The 14,026-nt window shown below is 35.6% G+C and overlaps 1 protein-coding gene across 5 annotated transcripts in view; it reads left to right on the top strand.

Moving 5' to 3' along the window:
• Positions 1-14,026, top strand: part of GRM1 (glutamate metabotropic receptor 1) — a 328,106-nt gene that overhangs the window by 283,385 nt on the left and 30,695 nt on the right. For all 5 annotated transcript variants that reach the window (XR_001517211.1, XR_001517210.1, XM_006915341.1 and 2 more), the window contains 2 exons: positions 1,932-2,058; positions 13,065-13,995. Coding sequence is in view for 3 of the 5 variants with exons in the window: in XM_006915341.1 (XP_006915403.1) it covers positions 1,932-2,058; positions 13,065-13,995 (1,058 nt within the window). In the remaining 2 variants the exon portion in view is untranslated. The remainder of the gene's footprint in view (positions 1-1,931; positions 2,059-13,064; positions 13,996-14,026) is intronic.

Genomic DNA, 14,026 nt, shown 5'->3' with positions numbered 1-14,026 from the left:
ACACAGCGAAGGTGGGCCTGGTCCCTTCTCCTGAGGAGCCCGTAGGCCTGTCAGATGGTCTCAGCACCTGTGCGCATGTTCTCTAGAGTGAGAAGAGATCAGAGGCCTGTTACACGATTAGGAGACGGGGATCAGAATTCACATGGAAAGGTGTAAAATCTCAGCCTAGAGCATGGCTACCAGGTAGAAAAGGCAAATTCCATATTAAAGACTTTGTATGGCAAAAGTACACATACTTGGTAGCTGAATAAAGAAATAATTAAAATAAAACACCTTCATTTAAGCAGTTTCATTTTTAATTTTTTATTAAAGGTATCATCTAATCAGTTATTCACTCATTTATTCAGTCATCCAAAACTTAAATACTTTGTATATGCTAGCTATTCACAGGATCTGCCTTTATCAGTTTTTCTGCATAAATAAACTTGTTTAGCATCACCACCTTTTGAATTATTCTAATTAGTAGTATTAATTTTACAGTGAGAGAAAATATATTAAACTGAAGAGACATACAGTGCTTTATAATGTCTCTTACTGTACTCCTTATACTAATTAAGATTAAAAAAAAGAGGTGTTCATTTATTATTTCAATTTTTCTCATATCACTTAGAAAAATTTATCATTTAGAATGTAAATTCCCCATACTTGTTTTGTGAGTAGGTATGACTTTTTTCAAAAAGACTTAATTTGATTCTACTTCCTAAAGTTATTTGAAAGTGAAAGAAAAACCTTTTACATTTTCTAAAAATTGCTGTCATTTGATATTTTTTATGTAATTCTAAAATAGTGGTATAAATTTCAACCTATGTGAGAGAAGATCATTTTATTTTCGCAAAGGCTAGAATTTGTATGATCTTAGGGCATAGCAATATTTACAGTTTAATTTCTGACTATACATATGAGAACTTTTGGTTGGGTTAGGCAGAGACTTCTGCTTCTAGCTGTGGTGGGGTAACAGAGTCCAGACTTTGCCTTCTGCTGTAAACAACCAGAAAACTTAACACAATATATAAAATAACTGTGTTCAGACATTGGAAAACAGCACATGACCTTGATTCCAGGGAAGTGGAAGGAAGCAAACAAGGTGAACCCTAAAATCACTCCAGCTTTCTGCCTGGAGGCAGTTGCCTGGTGGTTGTTCAGTGAGAGAGAACACAAACAGAACTTGGCCATCTTGCTAATTTAAGATGACAGAAATCAGAGTTTAGGAGGACCAAGGCAGCTCGCATTTGCAGTGCAGAGTAAGGGAGAGGAAGTATCTATGCAGAAAGTGTCCCAGAAGTTAGGATGTGAGTTCACTTGAGTATTTGAATGAATAACAACTGCTCAGATAATAAGCAATTCTTCAGTAATTTTGGACTAGTAATTTTTCTTCCAACAATTTATGTGTTCAAATTTACTTTTTGAATTCACTAGAGCAAGTAAGGCCAATAATAAGGTTATACTTTCTTAGTCATCATTCTGTTTTTATGTATATAACGTTGCTCAAACTTTCATAATTATAACAAAAATTCGGTAATTCCTCAGTTTTTATGACTTAAGATTTTATTACATAGAAATGTTTGTATTTAAACATTACTTGCTCTTTCAGAGAAGAAAACATTTTTACTTTTCTGAGAATAATTAATACATATTAATATAAATAAAGATAAAATTCGACTGTTTCATTGTTTAACTCTACAAAAGATAATGTAGTCAATTTCTTTATTAAAGTCATTATTATTGAAAAGCCTCCCAACCCAGCATGCAATGAATTGAAACTCACACCTAACTCTAAGGTAATCCATGTATTTAAGGCTTTTCTTTGGCATATAGGATTTTTTGAATATTACTTTTTTTTTAATCATAGTATGGAAACAAGTCCATATCTAAAACAGAAAACTTTCTGAAGAAACCATTTTGAAGGCATATGAAATATCTCTGTGTTACAGGTCATACGGAAAGGCGAAGTGAGTTGCTGCTGGATTTGCACGGCCTGTAAGGAGAATGAATACGTGCAAGATGAGTTTACCTGCAAAGCTTGCGACCTGGGGTGGTGGCCCAATGCAGATCTCACAGGTAGGAGCTGCTGCACATGTAAACCTTGGTCCTTCCACTGTGCACATTGTTTAAAATGTCGGTGATTAGCTCATGTCTTTGTCGATGTCCATTTGCAGGATGCACTTCCTAATGCCCGTGTCAAGGGGTACACACAAACCTCTTATAAGTTTTCCATGTTCTATATTGAAAGTTCATTTAAATCTAAATAAAAGTGTATTAAAAGGGTATTCTGATATACCTATTGTTTCCTATTTTTCCTTTTCAAAATTTTATTTGAAATGTTTCTAGTCACCAGAACTTCTCCTTCCATGCATTTCTGGCATATCTATTGTGAGCACCATTGCAGGCTCTAAAGGTACAAAGGTAAGTAAAACACAATCTCGGATTGATTTTGCTTAAAATCTATCGGGAAGAAACCATGTAAAAATATAATATAAAATAGTTATTAATATCAAAGAGACTTGTATAAAGTATTGTAAATTTTGTCAGGTAGGCAAGGAGTTGAAAGGAATTCCAGACATAAAGTAGAACATGGGAAATGTGAAAGCATATAATAAATTTGGAGAAAACTGTGGAACAGGTATATGGGGTTAGTTGACAGACACAAGGGCCTAGGAGAGAAGTGGTCAGAAATAAGACTGGGTGAGTATACTGACAGAGTGTGGGGAAGAGACTCTGCCTGGCCTTTTCCTAAGTGTTTTGACTTTGGCTTTAGGCACTGGAGAACCAATGAGGGATTCAAAATGGCGAGTAATATCATGATATCTGTCTCAGAAAGATGTCCCTGACAGCAGTATGGAGGAGGGTAGTGAGACGAGACACGAAACAGGGAGAAGTTAGGAAACTATTGCATTGGTCCAAGTGAGTGATTTCAAAGGTTGTGGACTGAAGCATCTGCGGCAGGAATGGAGAGGAATAAATGAATGTGAGAGATGATTTTCTAGTAAAATCAATGGGACTCATATCGATGGATTATATGGATTCATAAGTTTCCTAAGAGCACTGTTCAGATATATGAATTTGGTTTTCCACAGCCCCAAGTATGAGCTCACACCTGAGGGGTGTTTCATGATACTTTCACAAATTTTAAGAGTAATGGAGCCATGGGAAGTTTGTCATCTGAGTAATCTAATCCCTCATTTGAGAAAGAGGAAGCTGAGGTCTAGAGACCTGTACTTGTGTGACCAAGATCATGTGACTGGTTAGAAGCAGAACCCAGTTCACTGACCCCTGATCCTATGCCTCCCTGGGTATTGTTGAAAATCACTAGAGAGGGTGACATTCCTAATTGTTGTTCACTTTTTTACTTGTTCCCAAATAAGAATATCCAACTAAGAAATTATGTGACTTATTTAAAGCACATCAAAAATGGCTAGATTAGTAGAATCAGGTCACATAATTAAAATTAAACTAAAATGAGTAACAGCTAGCTTTTAGAAATCACCTGGTATAAAGGCATTTTTAAAGAAAAGGCAATTAGAGCAGAATATTTTTGAAGGTACAAACTGTATCTCACTCATCTTTTTATTCTCTAGCTAAAAACTGGTCTTCAACTTTAATGTGCCTGAAAATTACCCAGGGATTACCCACCTGCAGAAATTCCCATTCTCTGGTTCTGAGATAGGACTGGCAGATTCTGAGGCATTTAGTTCCTGTCCCATCCTTTGAGAAATATTACTCTCTAGCTCATAGCATGGTGCCTTGAACATAATAGCTCCCTAATAAATGTTTGCTCTGTGCAGGGAATTAGAAAGAAGAGGGACTCACACAAGTTCATCTAGGTCAATGCAGTTGGTTAATAGAGAAGCCACTATGAGAATCCAAGGCTTTTTGTCCCTGGATCTAATGCCTTCTCACTATGCCACTTATCTCATGGTTGTGTACAATGCACTGGCTTAAAAAAGCTCTTCCAACCTCCTTTCGGACACACCCCTCCTCTCCTGCTTGTTCTGTGTCTCTTCACAACTTTGTCCTCCTTCACAGCGTGTGCTTCTTGCTGGGCCTTTTTATCTTGTGTAAGCAGGTCTCCTTTAGATCTCCATTGTGCCTGAGAACCGGGGTGGACTTCATAGTCAGTCCTCGCTGCTATTTGACTGAGACCACAGTTGGGTAGGAAGAGGCTCAGAAAAAAACTAGCCTCTTGCTCAGGTTGACCTTCAAAGTCAGAAATTCTGGCTTTGAGGTACAAAGGTTTTGCTATTGTCTACATTTTTTTGAGCTTCCCTAAACTTTTCATTCTACTTGATTTGCAATTTAATTGAAGCTTATCTCATACATGAAAAGGAATTTCCATTCTATTTTAAAGCATTAAAACACACACAAAAAAACTTTAAAAAAAGATCTAGTATGATGTAATAATGGAACTCAAAGTCATATTTTATGCCCTAGAGAACTTCCATTGTGGGTATGTTGTCTGGCCACTGCCAAATGATCGCCACCATTGACTTGGGCTCTTTGACTTAGTAAAGTGTAAAAAATATCTTCTTTGACTGTAAATAGATGAATAGTAATGTATCTTTCTAAAGAGTTTAATCTATCATCCAACATATGTATAAAAGTCACTTTAACATTCCAATGAGTTGAGCCCAGCACCAGCTCAGACAGCCTTTAACTATAGGGGAGTGGCTACTTCTGGATCATATATACAGATTATTTTGCAAATCTTATGTTTAGGATCTTTCAGAATATGCATCTCTCACACTAATTTATACTTAGTGTTAATGACACCTATTGTTTCTGCATCCTTTTCAGTCTTATACAGAAAAGGAGAATGAGATTTTATTTGCCACTTACTTGGTGTCCTGTCAGGCTCAGAGCAAGGGTGCAGTACATGGTAATATGTTGTTTGTTGCTATGGTAGCGGTAGTTGTTGAAAAAGAAAACCTGCAAGCAGAGAATACCACAAATCAGTAGAAATACTCAGAGGAGTAAATGCATTGCCTTTAAGCAGATATTTTATTTTTATGGATGGATTTTTTTTTTTTTACTGAATTTTAGTTAAAATGGAAACTTGTTCTTTGGGAAATGGTGTTTTTTACTAAAGGTAGAATTTGTCAAAACATATTTAAAATAATTTTATGAGATAATTACTTTCCATATATGTTCCAAACACTAATATTAATGAATAAAAACATGTTTATGAGTGAGATTTATTTTTATTAACATATGCTGTTTTTGGCTATGAAGGAAAATTGGTATGTTTCTTAGAGGAAGTGACTTCTGAAGTTGTTAATAAATTTCTCATATTTTCTTCTTAGGAAGAAAATGTAGTTTAATTCAGCATTTAAATTTCACACTTCATTTCTTATGATGCATAAACAGGGATCTCTTCTGCCATGATATACAACTAGACAGTAGTTTAACAATTCATGGGCCAATTATATGACATCCAATGCTACTTATTTCTTTTAAAAAGTCAAATAGTATAAAAGGATTCCACAGAAAGCCAGACAACACTAAAATTTATCATTAAAAATAGAATATACTAAGTTTATAGAAATTAACTAATTTTAGCTATTTTTCTCCATCCCAACAATTGCTGTGACTTCTGATACAATATACTCATTTACTTAATTTTCTATTATACACTACCATCTGCTTTGTGCCAGGCAATTTTTTTTTTTTTTTGAGAAACTGGGGACATATGGGTGAGTGAAGCAAGGTTTATATCCTGTGGGATGAGCTTCGTATGAAACTAGACATGTAAATAGCCAATTATGATCTAAGTCTTACAACAGAAATGTGTGCAAAATGTCATACGAACACAGAGAAAAAGCAAATAGAATTCCCTGGGAAGAAAAGAGTGTCCACAGGGAAAGGGATATGTAAGTTGAACATTGAATAATAAATAGAATTTCACCTGGTAAGTAATTCATATTAATGTAGTTGCCTTAAAAAAGTATTTTGATGAAGGCTTATGTAATCATGGTATTATAAATGTTATTCAATGCCAAGACTCTTTCAGTAGAATAATTGTGACCTTTCTTTATTTCCTGGTTCCTATGAAATTTGTCTTTAACAAATTGGAAAGAAGTTTAATAGTAAATTTTAGCTTCCTCAAATGCATTTGTATCTTATGGGTGAGCCAATATTTGGTTCGAAAATTAGAAATAATCCCTAGTCCTCAGATTAGAGTTATTACCACTTATCCTGGGTTTTACTCAGTAATTTGTAGTATGTTTGAAGGAAACTGACTCGTGTGATGCCTCTAAATTCTCTGGGATAACTCTGGGACACTGTTAGTTTTTTAAGCTCTCTGGGTTTTTTGTATAGTATGCATAACTCATGTAATGTCTTCTCTGTTTGGATGCTGGGGTCAGCGTAGGCTCAGGACACTCTTCACCACATGTTGAAGGTAAACTCCACTCCTTCAGATACTCACATATATCAGGAGTTGAACAACTCTTCTCTTTAAACCTCAAGACAGTACAACAAAGTACATTATGTTAAACATTACATTATATATATGGACAACATGGATATTGCAGCTAATTCCCTCAAGATAACAAAGCTAACACTTCTCAAATTTAGGATCTCTAAAGAGATAGAAGAAAGGAAAGGGAAGGGAAGGGAAGGGAAGGGAAGGGGGGAAGGGAATATGACATTAACTTTCTAAAGCTCTTTTACTAGTGCCAGTCAGGAAGGAAGGAAGGAAGGAAGGAAGGAAGGAAGGAAGGAAAGAAGGAAGGAAGGAAAAAGAAAGAGGTAGAGAGAAAGGAAGAAAAGAAAAGCAATACTTTCAAGAAGCTAATTCAAAATGTAAATGTTCAGTCCCAGTCCTCATAGGATGCTGTTTTGGGTGGTCCTGAATTGGCATTGAAAAGCCTGGTTTCCACATAGGGTAAAGAGTCTAGGGTCTTCGTAAGAGATAAAGCAATCATAGTGGAGTCATAAATATATTGTTTTGGGGTGTTCTTATGACAAACCACTACTGTTACAACACAAGAATACTTATATCTCCTTCTAGCATATCATTTGTGTGTAGTACACTGTTTAGGATAAGCTTAATTTACAGCTAGACTTGAGCGACTCTATATAATATCTATGGAGAGGCCTGAGCATATGTCTTTGATTCTTGGCTACATTAAAGGGACTTATGATATGCAATTGAAATTTTGAAACTCTACCAGTGACAGCCAAAACCAGTTGTGTACTGATGGATTTCACCTGGCTTATTCTGTTAGACAGGCTGACTTGGCTATATGATTTGAGGGTCATAAAAAGACTTAACTGGGTACTTATGCCTTGAGCTGTCTCAAAGCCAGTATTCAATGTGCAGATTTTGGTAGCTCAATCCACAGGTATACCCAGTGGGAATAAGGATCCGAGAGGGGCTTTGCACCTGGATATCTCTCAGTCCCTTGGTACCTACTGTCTTTCTCTTGCTGTACTATGTATGACCTTTGCCTTTAAATAAAAACATTTCATGAGTACATTCTGTGAGTCTTCTGAATCCTTTCAAATATCTGAACTTGTGAAATCTTTATGCATAAAAAGAGTATCATTATTGGGAAAGTTAGGGTAACATAACTAAAATAGCTTGATATGATTGAATTACTGTGTTAGAGTAATAACTGTCTTTATGAAGCCTAGGTTTAGGCGAGTGCTTATTACTAGTAAGGAGCACATTAAAGACAAAATCAAATTTGCATAACTTTAAATCAGTAAAGAAGAAAAGTATGAATAAGCAAGAGTACAGAAGAATATGATATATACAAGAATCTTCTAAAGATGATCTTGTGCAAAAGACCACTGTGTAGTCGTCAAGTGGCTCCAAGATTCTTGGGTTAACAGTCAACCTCCAGAAGCCTTCAGCTTCTAGAGAGTCTCTGCAGAACCTCAGTTTAAAATCGCTAAGGGGTTTAACCTTCATTTGTCCACTGAGCTGGGAATGAAGACAGCCTCACATAATTTAAATTCATAAATAAATGTTCCAATAAAAATGTCCCCATACCATTAGATTAATAAATTGGAATGTTCTAAGTAAGACCACAGAATCTAATCATATTTTAGCCATTGTAAGTGTTGTAGCTTTCAATAGGAGAATGCTTCAACCTGTCCAGAAAATAAACACAGAATTTAAACTAGTTCATATATATAAACTGTAAATGGAGGCAGCTGTAGACAGTCCATTTAGAGTTACTTAAAGGGTCCTTTTGCAATTGTACCAATCAATATCCCCACCTTTACAATTTTCTTCAGATTGATTTAATTACAAATGAAGCATGAACTGGCCATATCTGCTCTCTTGGAAATATTTTTCCATTAGTGCTCAATTTTGCGGCCAATTTGTCTATAAGAGAATGAATTTTTATTTTTCCATCAGGATTTTATCCAGTGTCTATTGGATATTTTTTTCCACTTTTACCAGCTAGCCACTCTGGTTTTGTCAGATATTATCCTCACAGATGTTACAATGCAATCAATCATTCTGGCATTTCTTTTAGGAATTTCTTATCTGGCCAGATTTTGTGTATTTCTAATTGAATGCTTAAGCCTCTCCATGGATTTTTTATTATTAATAAATTATTTGTTGTTTTATATAAGACCCTTATGTAAGAACTTCTAGTCCTTCTAATAAGAGCAATCTGATTAGCACAATCATCTCTAAAATATTTCTATTATATTTTTAAGGTGTTTTATAGTGTCTATAGCTTTTATAGAACTTTTTTACTACAGATCTCAACCTTTATGGCAGGAATGATTTTACATAAGATCAATACATCATAAAAGTAACATTTTTTATTTTCAAAAACTACCTGAATACATTTTTAAAATTTATTTCTATATCATATTAATTTTAACAATTTGATATGTCACAGAGAAGGCCACAGTTCAGCTATCAGAAACATTTAGATTGTGGTAAAGTATTGCATTTTATAATACTTACTAGGCTACTTATTATATGTTTAAACTAATAGTTTCTCTTTTTATTTTTAATATAAGAACCATAGTAAAGCAAAAGTAAGTCAAGATTTAGTACAGGGTTGTTCAAAATTCTATTCTGGTAGGGACACTTCTTGACTGACATAAACACAATCTTGGGAGTCTCTTCCATTGATTAAGATTTATAAAGCTACTGTATTATGATTGTTACATCAGTGGACAGTAATATGAGAAGGAGAAGTAGCAACAATTCATAATTATCTAATTAACTGGTGGAAAATTTTGGATGTTTTCTGTTAATAATAGGGATTTATTACATATGGTAACATTACACTTAAAGACCTTGTGTGAAACTTAAAGATATTTTGACTAATTTAGTTTATGTCTGCAATTGTCCTTAGGCAAGGATACTAAACATTGGCTATTGAATTAAGGGGCTGGCTTTAATTATGTGAGTTGGTTATCTATTGCTATATAACAAATTACTTGAAAACTTAGTGGCTTAAAACAATGCACATTTGTTATCTCACAGTTTCTGTGGGGCAAGAATATCGGCACAGTTTAGATGGGTCCTCGGCTTCATGATCTTTCACAAGCCTAAAATCAACGTGCCAGCTAGGGATGAGGTCTAAACTGAAGGCTTGATTGTGGAAGAATACACTTCCAAATTCACTTATGTGGTTATTGGGAGGATGTAATCTTCAAAATTGTTGAAGTGAGGCTTCAGGTTTTTGCTGGTTATTACATGGGAACCACTCTCAGTTCCTTGCAACTTGGCAGATTGAATCATCAAAGCCAGCAAGAGAGTCTGCTACCACGCCGAAGGTCATTATCTTAGGTAATTTAATAATGGTAGTGACATCCCATCAGTTTCGCTATATTCAATAGAAAATAAGCAAGTCATAGGTCTTGTTCATACTTGGGGAGGAGGGGATTACACAAGGACATGAATCCAGTTTGCCTTAGAAGCTGCCTACCACAATGAGCAATTATTCTTTGAAATGTGCTATGCTGTTGTGCTAACATATTTAGATCATGGTGCAGCATTTTCATATGGATACAAAAAAGAAAGATTTATGATAATCTGGGTACCTACGATAATCTATATGCTTATGTACTCAGTTCCAATCAGTCTTCCATTTCTGTCGAGGCTTTTGTCCATAGGGATTCTGGGGCAAAAGCTATTTCTTAAAAAATTTCTTAAATTGTATATAATGTAAGTATTGTTATGACTAGAGAAGATATAATTTGGTCATGTGTAAGAACTTTAGTACATCTTATTTGGGAGTAAATACTATCTGTTAAATTTTGAGGTTTTATGTCACAGAGAATAATGTATCCCTCTAATAATAAACTAGTACCTCAAAGTACCAGTTATAGGTTGGGGCATAAGATTGTTAAAGATTTTTGCTATTTGAGTGATTTTATTAAACCAAGGTATCTGATATTCTATTAAGAGTGAGATTATTGGTAGAAATAAAGGCACTTATATCAATGAAAAAGAGGTGTTGCTTCTCTTGGAAGTTCAGAGAAAGGACAGGGAGTTCTATGTCCCAACGTGTCCCATGGAGTTAGATCATTGGACAGATTTTAGGTAGTTGTCCTAAGCTTTAGCTAATATAGGACATTGATTCTTTAAATGACACTTCTGTTTGCAGTATCTATAGGTTTGCTTGTCTATAGCCTTGCAAGTCATAGAAAATAGAGGCCCTTTTAGTTGCTTTACTTAAAGATCCACGATTATATTAATTACTAGTTTTTCATTTTTTAACTCTATCAAAATGTCTAGTCACATATAAGTTATTTTCTGAATTAGTAATTTTATATTTCAACAATTTTTTTTTCTGGTTTGATTCCCCTAATTCAGACTTGAGATTATTTACAGAAAGAGAGGATATAGTCCTTCTTATATCAGCTATTGTATTTACCCCAGAATTATTTGAAGGTTTCCTAAAGTCTTTCATGTTTATGTAGTTTATAATTTTGAATCTTTATTAAAAGAAAAGTTTCTGAAATTGCCTTATGTAATGCATTTTCTATTTTTACTTTAAAAATTTTATACCACTGGGTTATTTAAATCTCTTTTGTAATCTGCTGCTTTGAAACATTTTCCTCCATAAGGCTAACAATTAATTGAATTAATTGGTACATATCTGTAATGTAGGACAATAAGTATCTAATAAAAATCCTGAATTCTGCAGAAAATATTTTGCCTGTATCTCTGAAGTTTAGGAAAACCATTAATTATAGTTCTTAATTTGGCTCAGGGTTTTGAGTCAACTTTCATAGATCTGACTTGTGTTCTACAAATTTAAAATGTGGTATTCTTTTCTAATGAAAATTCTAAGGACAGATTAGCTCATTTAAAAAATTAGGTAGTTACATAGAAAGAGAGAAATGCAAAGAAAGGAGCTTTCAAAAAGTTTCCAAGGCCTTGACAAAGACTACCTTGGAATTTGAATTTTATTTAGCAACCTCTGTATACCAATTAAGAAGCTGAATATTGACTATTTAGTATTTTATATTCTAATTTGTCTACAGCTTCTTTTAAATATTTTAATTTATTGATTATGTGCCATATCAAAAGTTCTCCAAAATGGTCATCGTTATTCTAAATATCTGTCTATCCATTTAGTCATCTTTCTAAACTTTATCAGAGAAATGAGAAGGTTTAGAATTAAAATGAGACTTTTTATAGGAAGCAGAAGTTCTTCCACAAAGAGGCTGAGATTTTTACATAGACAAACCCCTGACACACAAGAGAGAGAGGCCACTATTATTAGTTAAGAGTTTCTGCTCATGAATGGTTGGCACTCATTTATTGAATGTGAGTCTGTTCTTGATGGGTGATTATCAGAAGCAAGTGCTGACATGGATTGGTTGACATGCAAACACATGTTCACTGAGAGGTGCTGTTGTTGATTGAACAGATTTAAAACAGTTTCTGGTGATTCTTTGTTACATGACTACAGAACAACAAATCTTTTCCTAAATCTATGAAAATATCTTTATTCTCACAATTTGGGAAATATTGGCATAGACAAAACACAAAATCCTGTGAAGGAGTTGTCTCCAGGACCTGAGATGTTTTTCTACCTCTGTGAAATACAAAACAGACTTTATTCTCCATCCTGAGGGAAGAGATAAGCCAGGCATTTGGGAAGACGGCTCTGTCTATCTTTTCAAGAGGTGAGTGAGGGAAGAGTTCATTCTTCTTTAGAATATTTATTAGAAGCTGATAACTCAGAGGCCCTCAATTGCTACATACAGTTCATATATAACTAAAAGAGTGAGACTTAAGGTAAATAATTATATGTGGTAAATAGGAGACTGTGGAATCTTCTAAAGGATTTAAATAAATTTATGTTTAAAATGTTTTACTGGCCAAAACAAGGACAAACAAAAAGTTGTCTGTGATTAGGACTTGCCCCTAGACAATAGCTACATAAAATAAAATGTTATTGGTTTATTTCTTCCTAACTTATCTATTACATACTCACCATTTAACCTTTACTGGAAACAAAGTTAGTTTCTTTCTTTTTCTTTTTCTTTTCTTTTTTATTTAAAAATTTTGGGGTGACATTGTTAGTAAAATTTTATAGATTTCAAGTGTATAATTCTATAATACATCATTTATATATCACATTGTGTGTTCACCATCCAAAGTAAAATCTCCTTCTGTCATCATATATTTGACCCCCTTTACCCTTATCTACCTCCCCCCTCTCCCATTTCCCTCTGGTAACCACTAAACTGTTGTTTGTGTCTATGAGCTTTTGTTTCTCTCGTTCACTTGTTGCTTTCAGTTTTATATTCCACGTGTGAGTGAAATCTTTTTCTTTCTGAAAGTATAGAACCAAGTTCCACCCACAGAGTGGCATCCATTTATAATGCTGGCATTGGAACAAAAGATTATCTTTGTAGGCTGAAGTATGTTGTGTTAGGATTGCGATGATATTAGGTTTGGGAACATAATTGTCCAGAGAAAACAATGGTGAGGCATTTTTTAAAAGCATTAAGATAACGCAAATCACGAAAGATGTGAATATAGCTATGCCTCTGGTAACTAGAAAGCACTGTTATCATTGGTCCCCAGTAAAAATCTTGGATTCATTTTAAAACTATCTTTCTTCTCACAGGCTGCGAACCCATTCCTATCCGCTACCTTGAGTGGAGCAATATAGAATCCATCATAGCCATCGCCTTCTCCTGCCTGGGCATCCTCGTTACCTTGTTTGTCACTCTCATCTTCGTGTTGTACCGGGACACGCCGGTGGTCAAATCCTCCAGTCGGGAGCTCTGCTACATTATCCTAGCTGGCATCTTCCTCGGTTACGTGTGCCCTTTCACTCTCATTGCCAAACCTACCACCACATCGTGCTACCTTCAGCGCCTCCTGGTCGGCCTCTCCTCTGCCATGTGCTACTCTGCTTTAGTGACTAAAACCAATCGCATCGCACGCATCCTAGCGGGCAGCAAGAAGAAGATCTGTACCAGGAAGCCCAGGTTCATGAGCGCCTGGGCCCAGGTGATCATTGCCTCAATTCTGATTAGTGTGCAGCTGACCCTGGTGGTAACCCTGATCATCATGGAGCCCCCCATGCCCATTCTGTCCTACCCAAGTATCAAGGAAGTCTACCTTATCTGCAATACCAGCAACCTAGGTGTGGTGGCCCCTGTGGGCTACAATGGACTCCTCATCATGAGCTGTACCTACTATGCCTTCAAGACTCGCAACGTGCCCGCCAACTTTAACGAGGCCAAATATATCGCCTTCACCATGTACACCACCTGCATCATCTGGCTGGCGTTTGTGCCCATTTACTTTGGGAGCAACTATAAGATCATCACGACCTGCTTTGCAGTGAGCCTGAGTGTTACGGTGGCCCTGGGGTGCATGTTCACCCCTAAGATGTACATCATTATCGCCAAACCCGAGAGGAACGTCCGCAGTGCCTTCACCACCTCCGATGTGGTCCGCATGCACGTCGGCGATGGCAAGCTGCCCTGCCGCTCCAACACTTTCCTCAACATTTTCCGAAGAAAGAAACCAGGGGCAGGAAATACCAAGTGAGTTTGATCTCTTTCTCTCTCTCTGTCT

Source organism: Pteropus alecto, unplaced genomic scaffold (genome assembly GCF_000325575.1).
Source record: "Pteropus alecto unplaced genomic scaffold, ASM32557v1 scaffold185, whole genome shotgun sequence".
NCBI classification, from domain to species: domain Eukaryota; kingdom Metazoa; phylum Chordata; class Mammalia; order Chiroptera; family Pteropodidae; genus Pteropus; species Pteropus alecto.
Note: the sequence above shows the minus strand (reverse complement) of the source record. Positions and strands in the feature narration are given on the sequence as shown.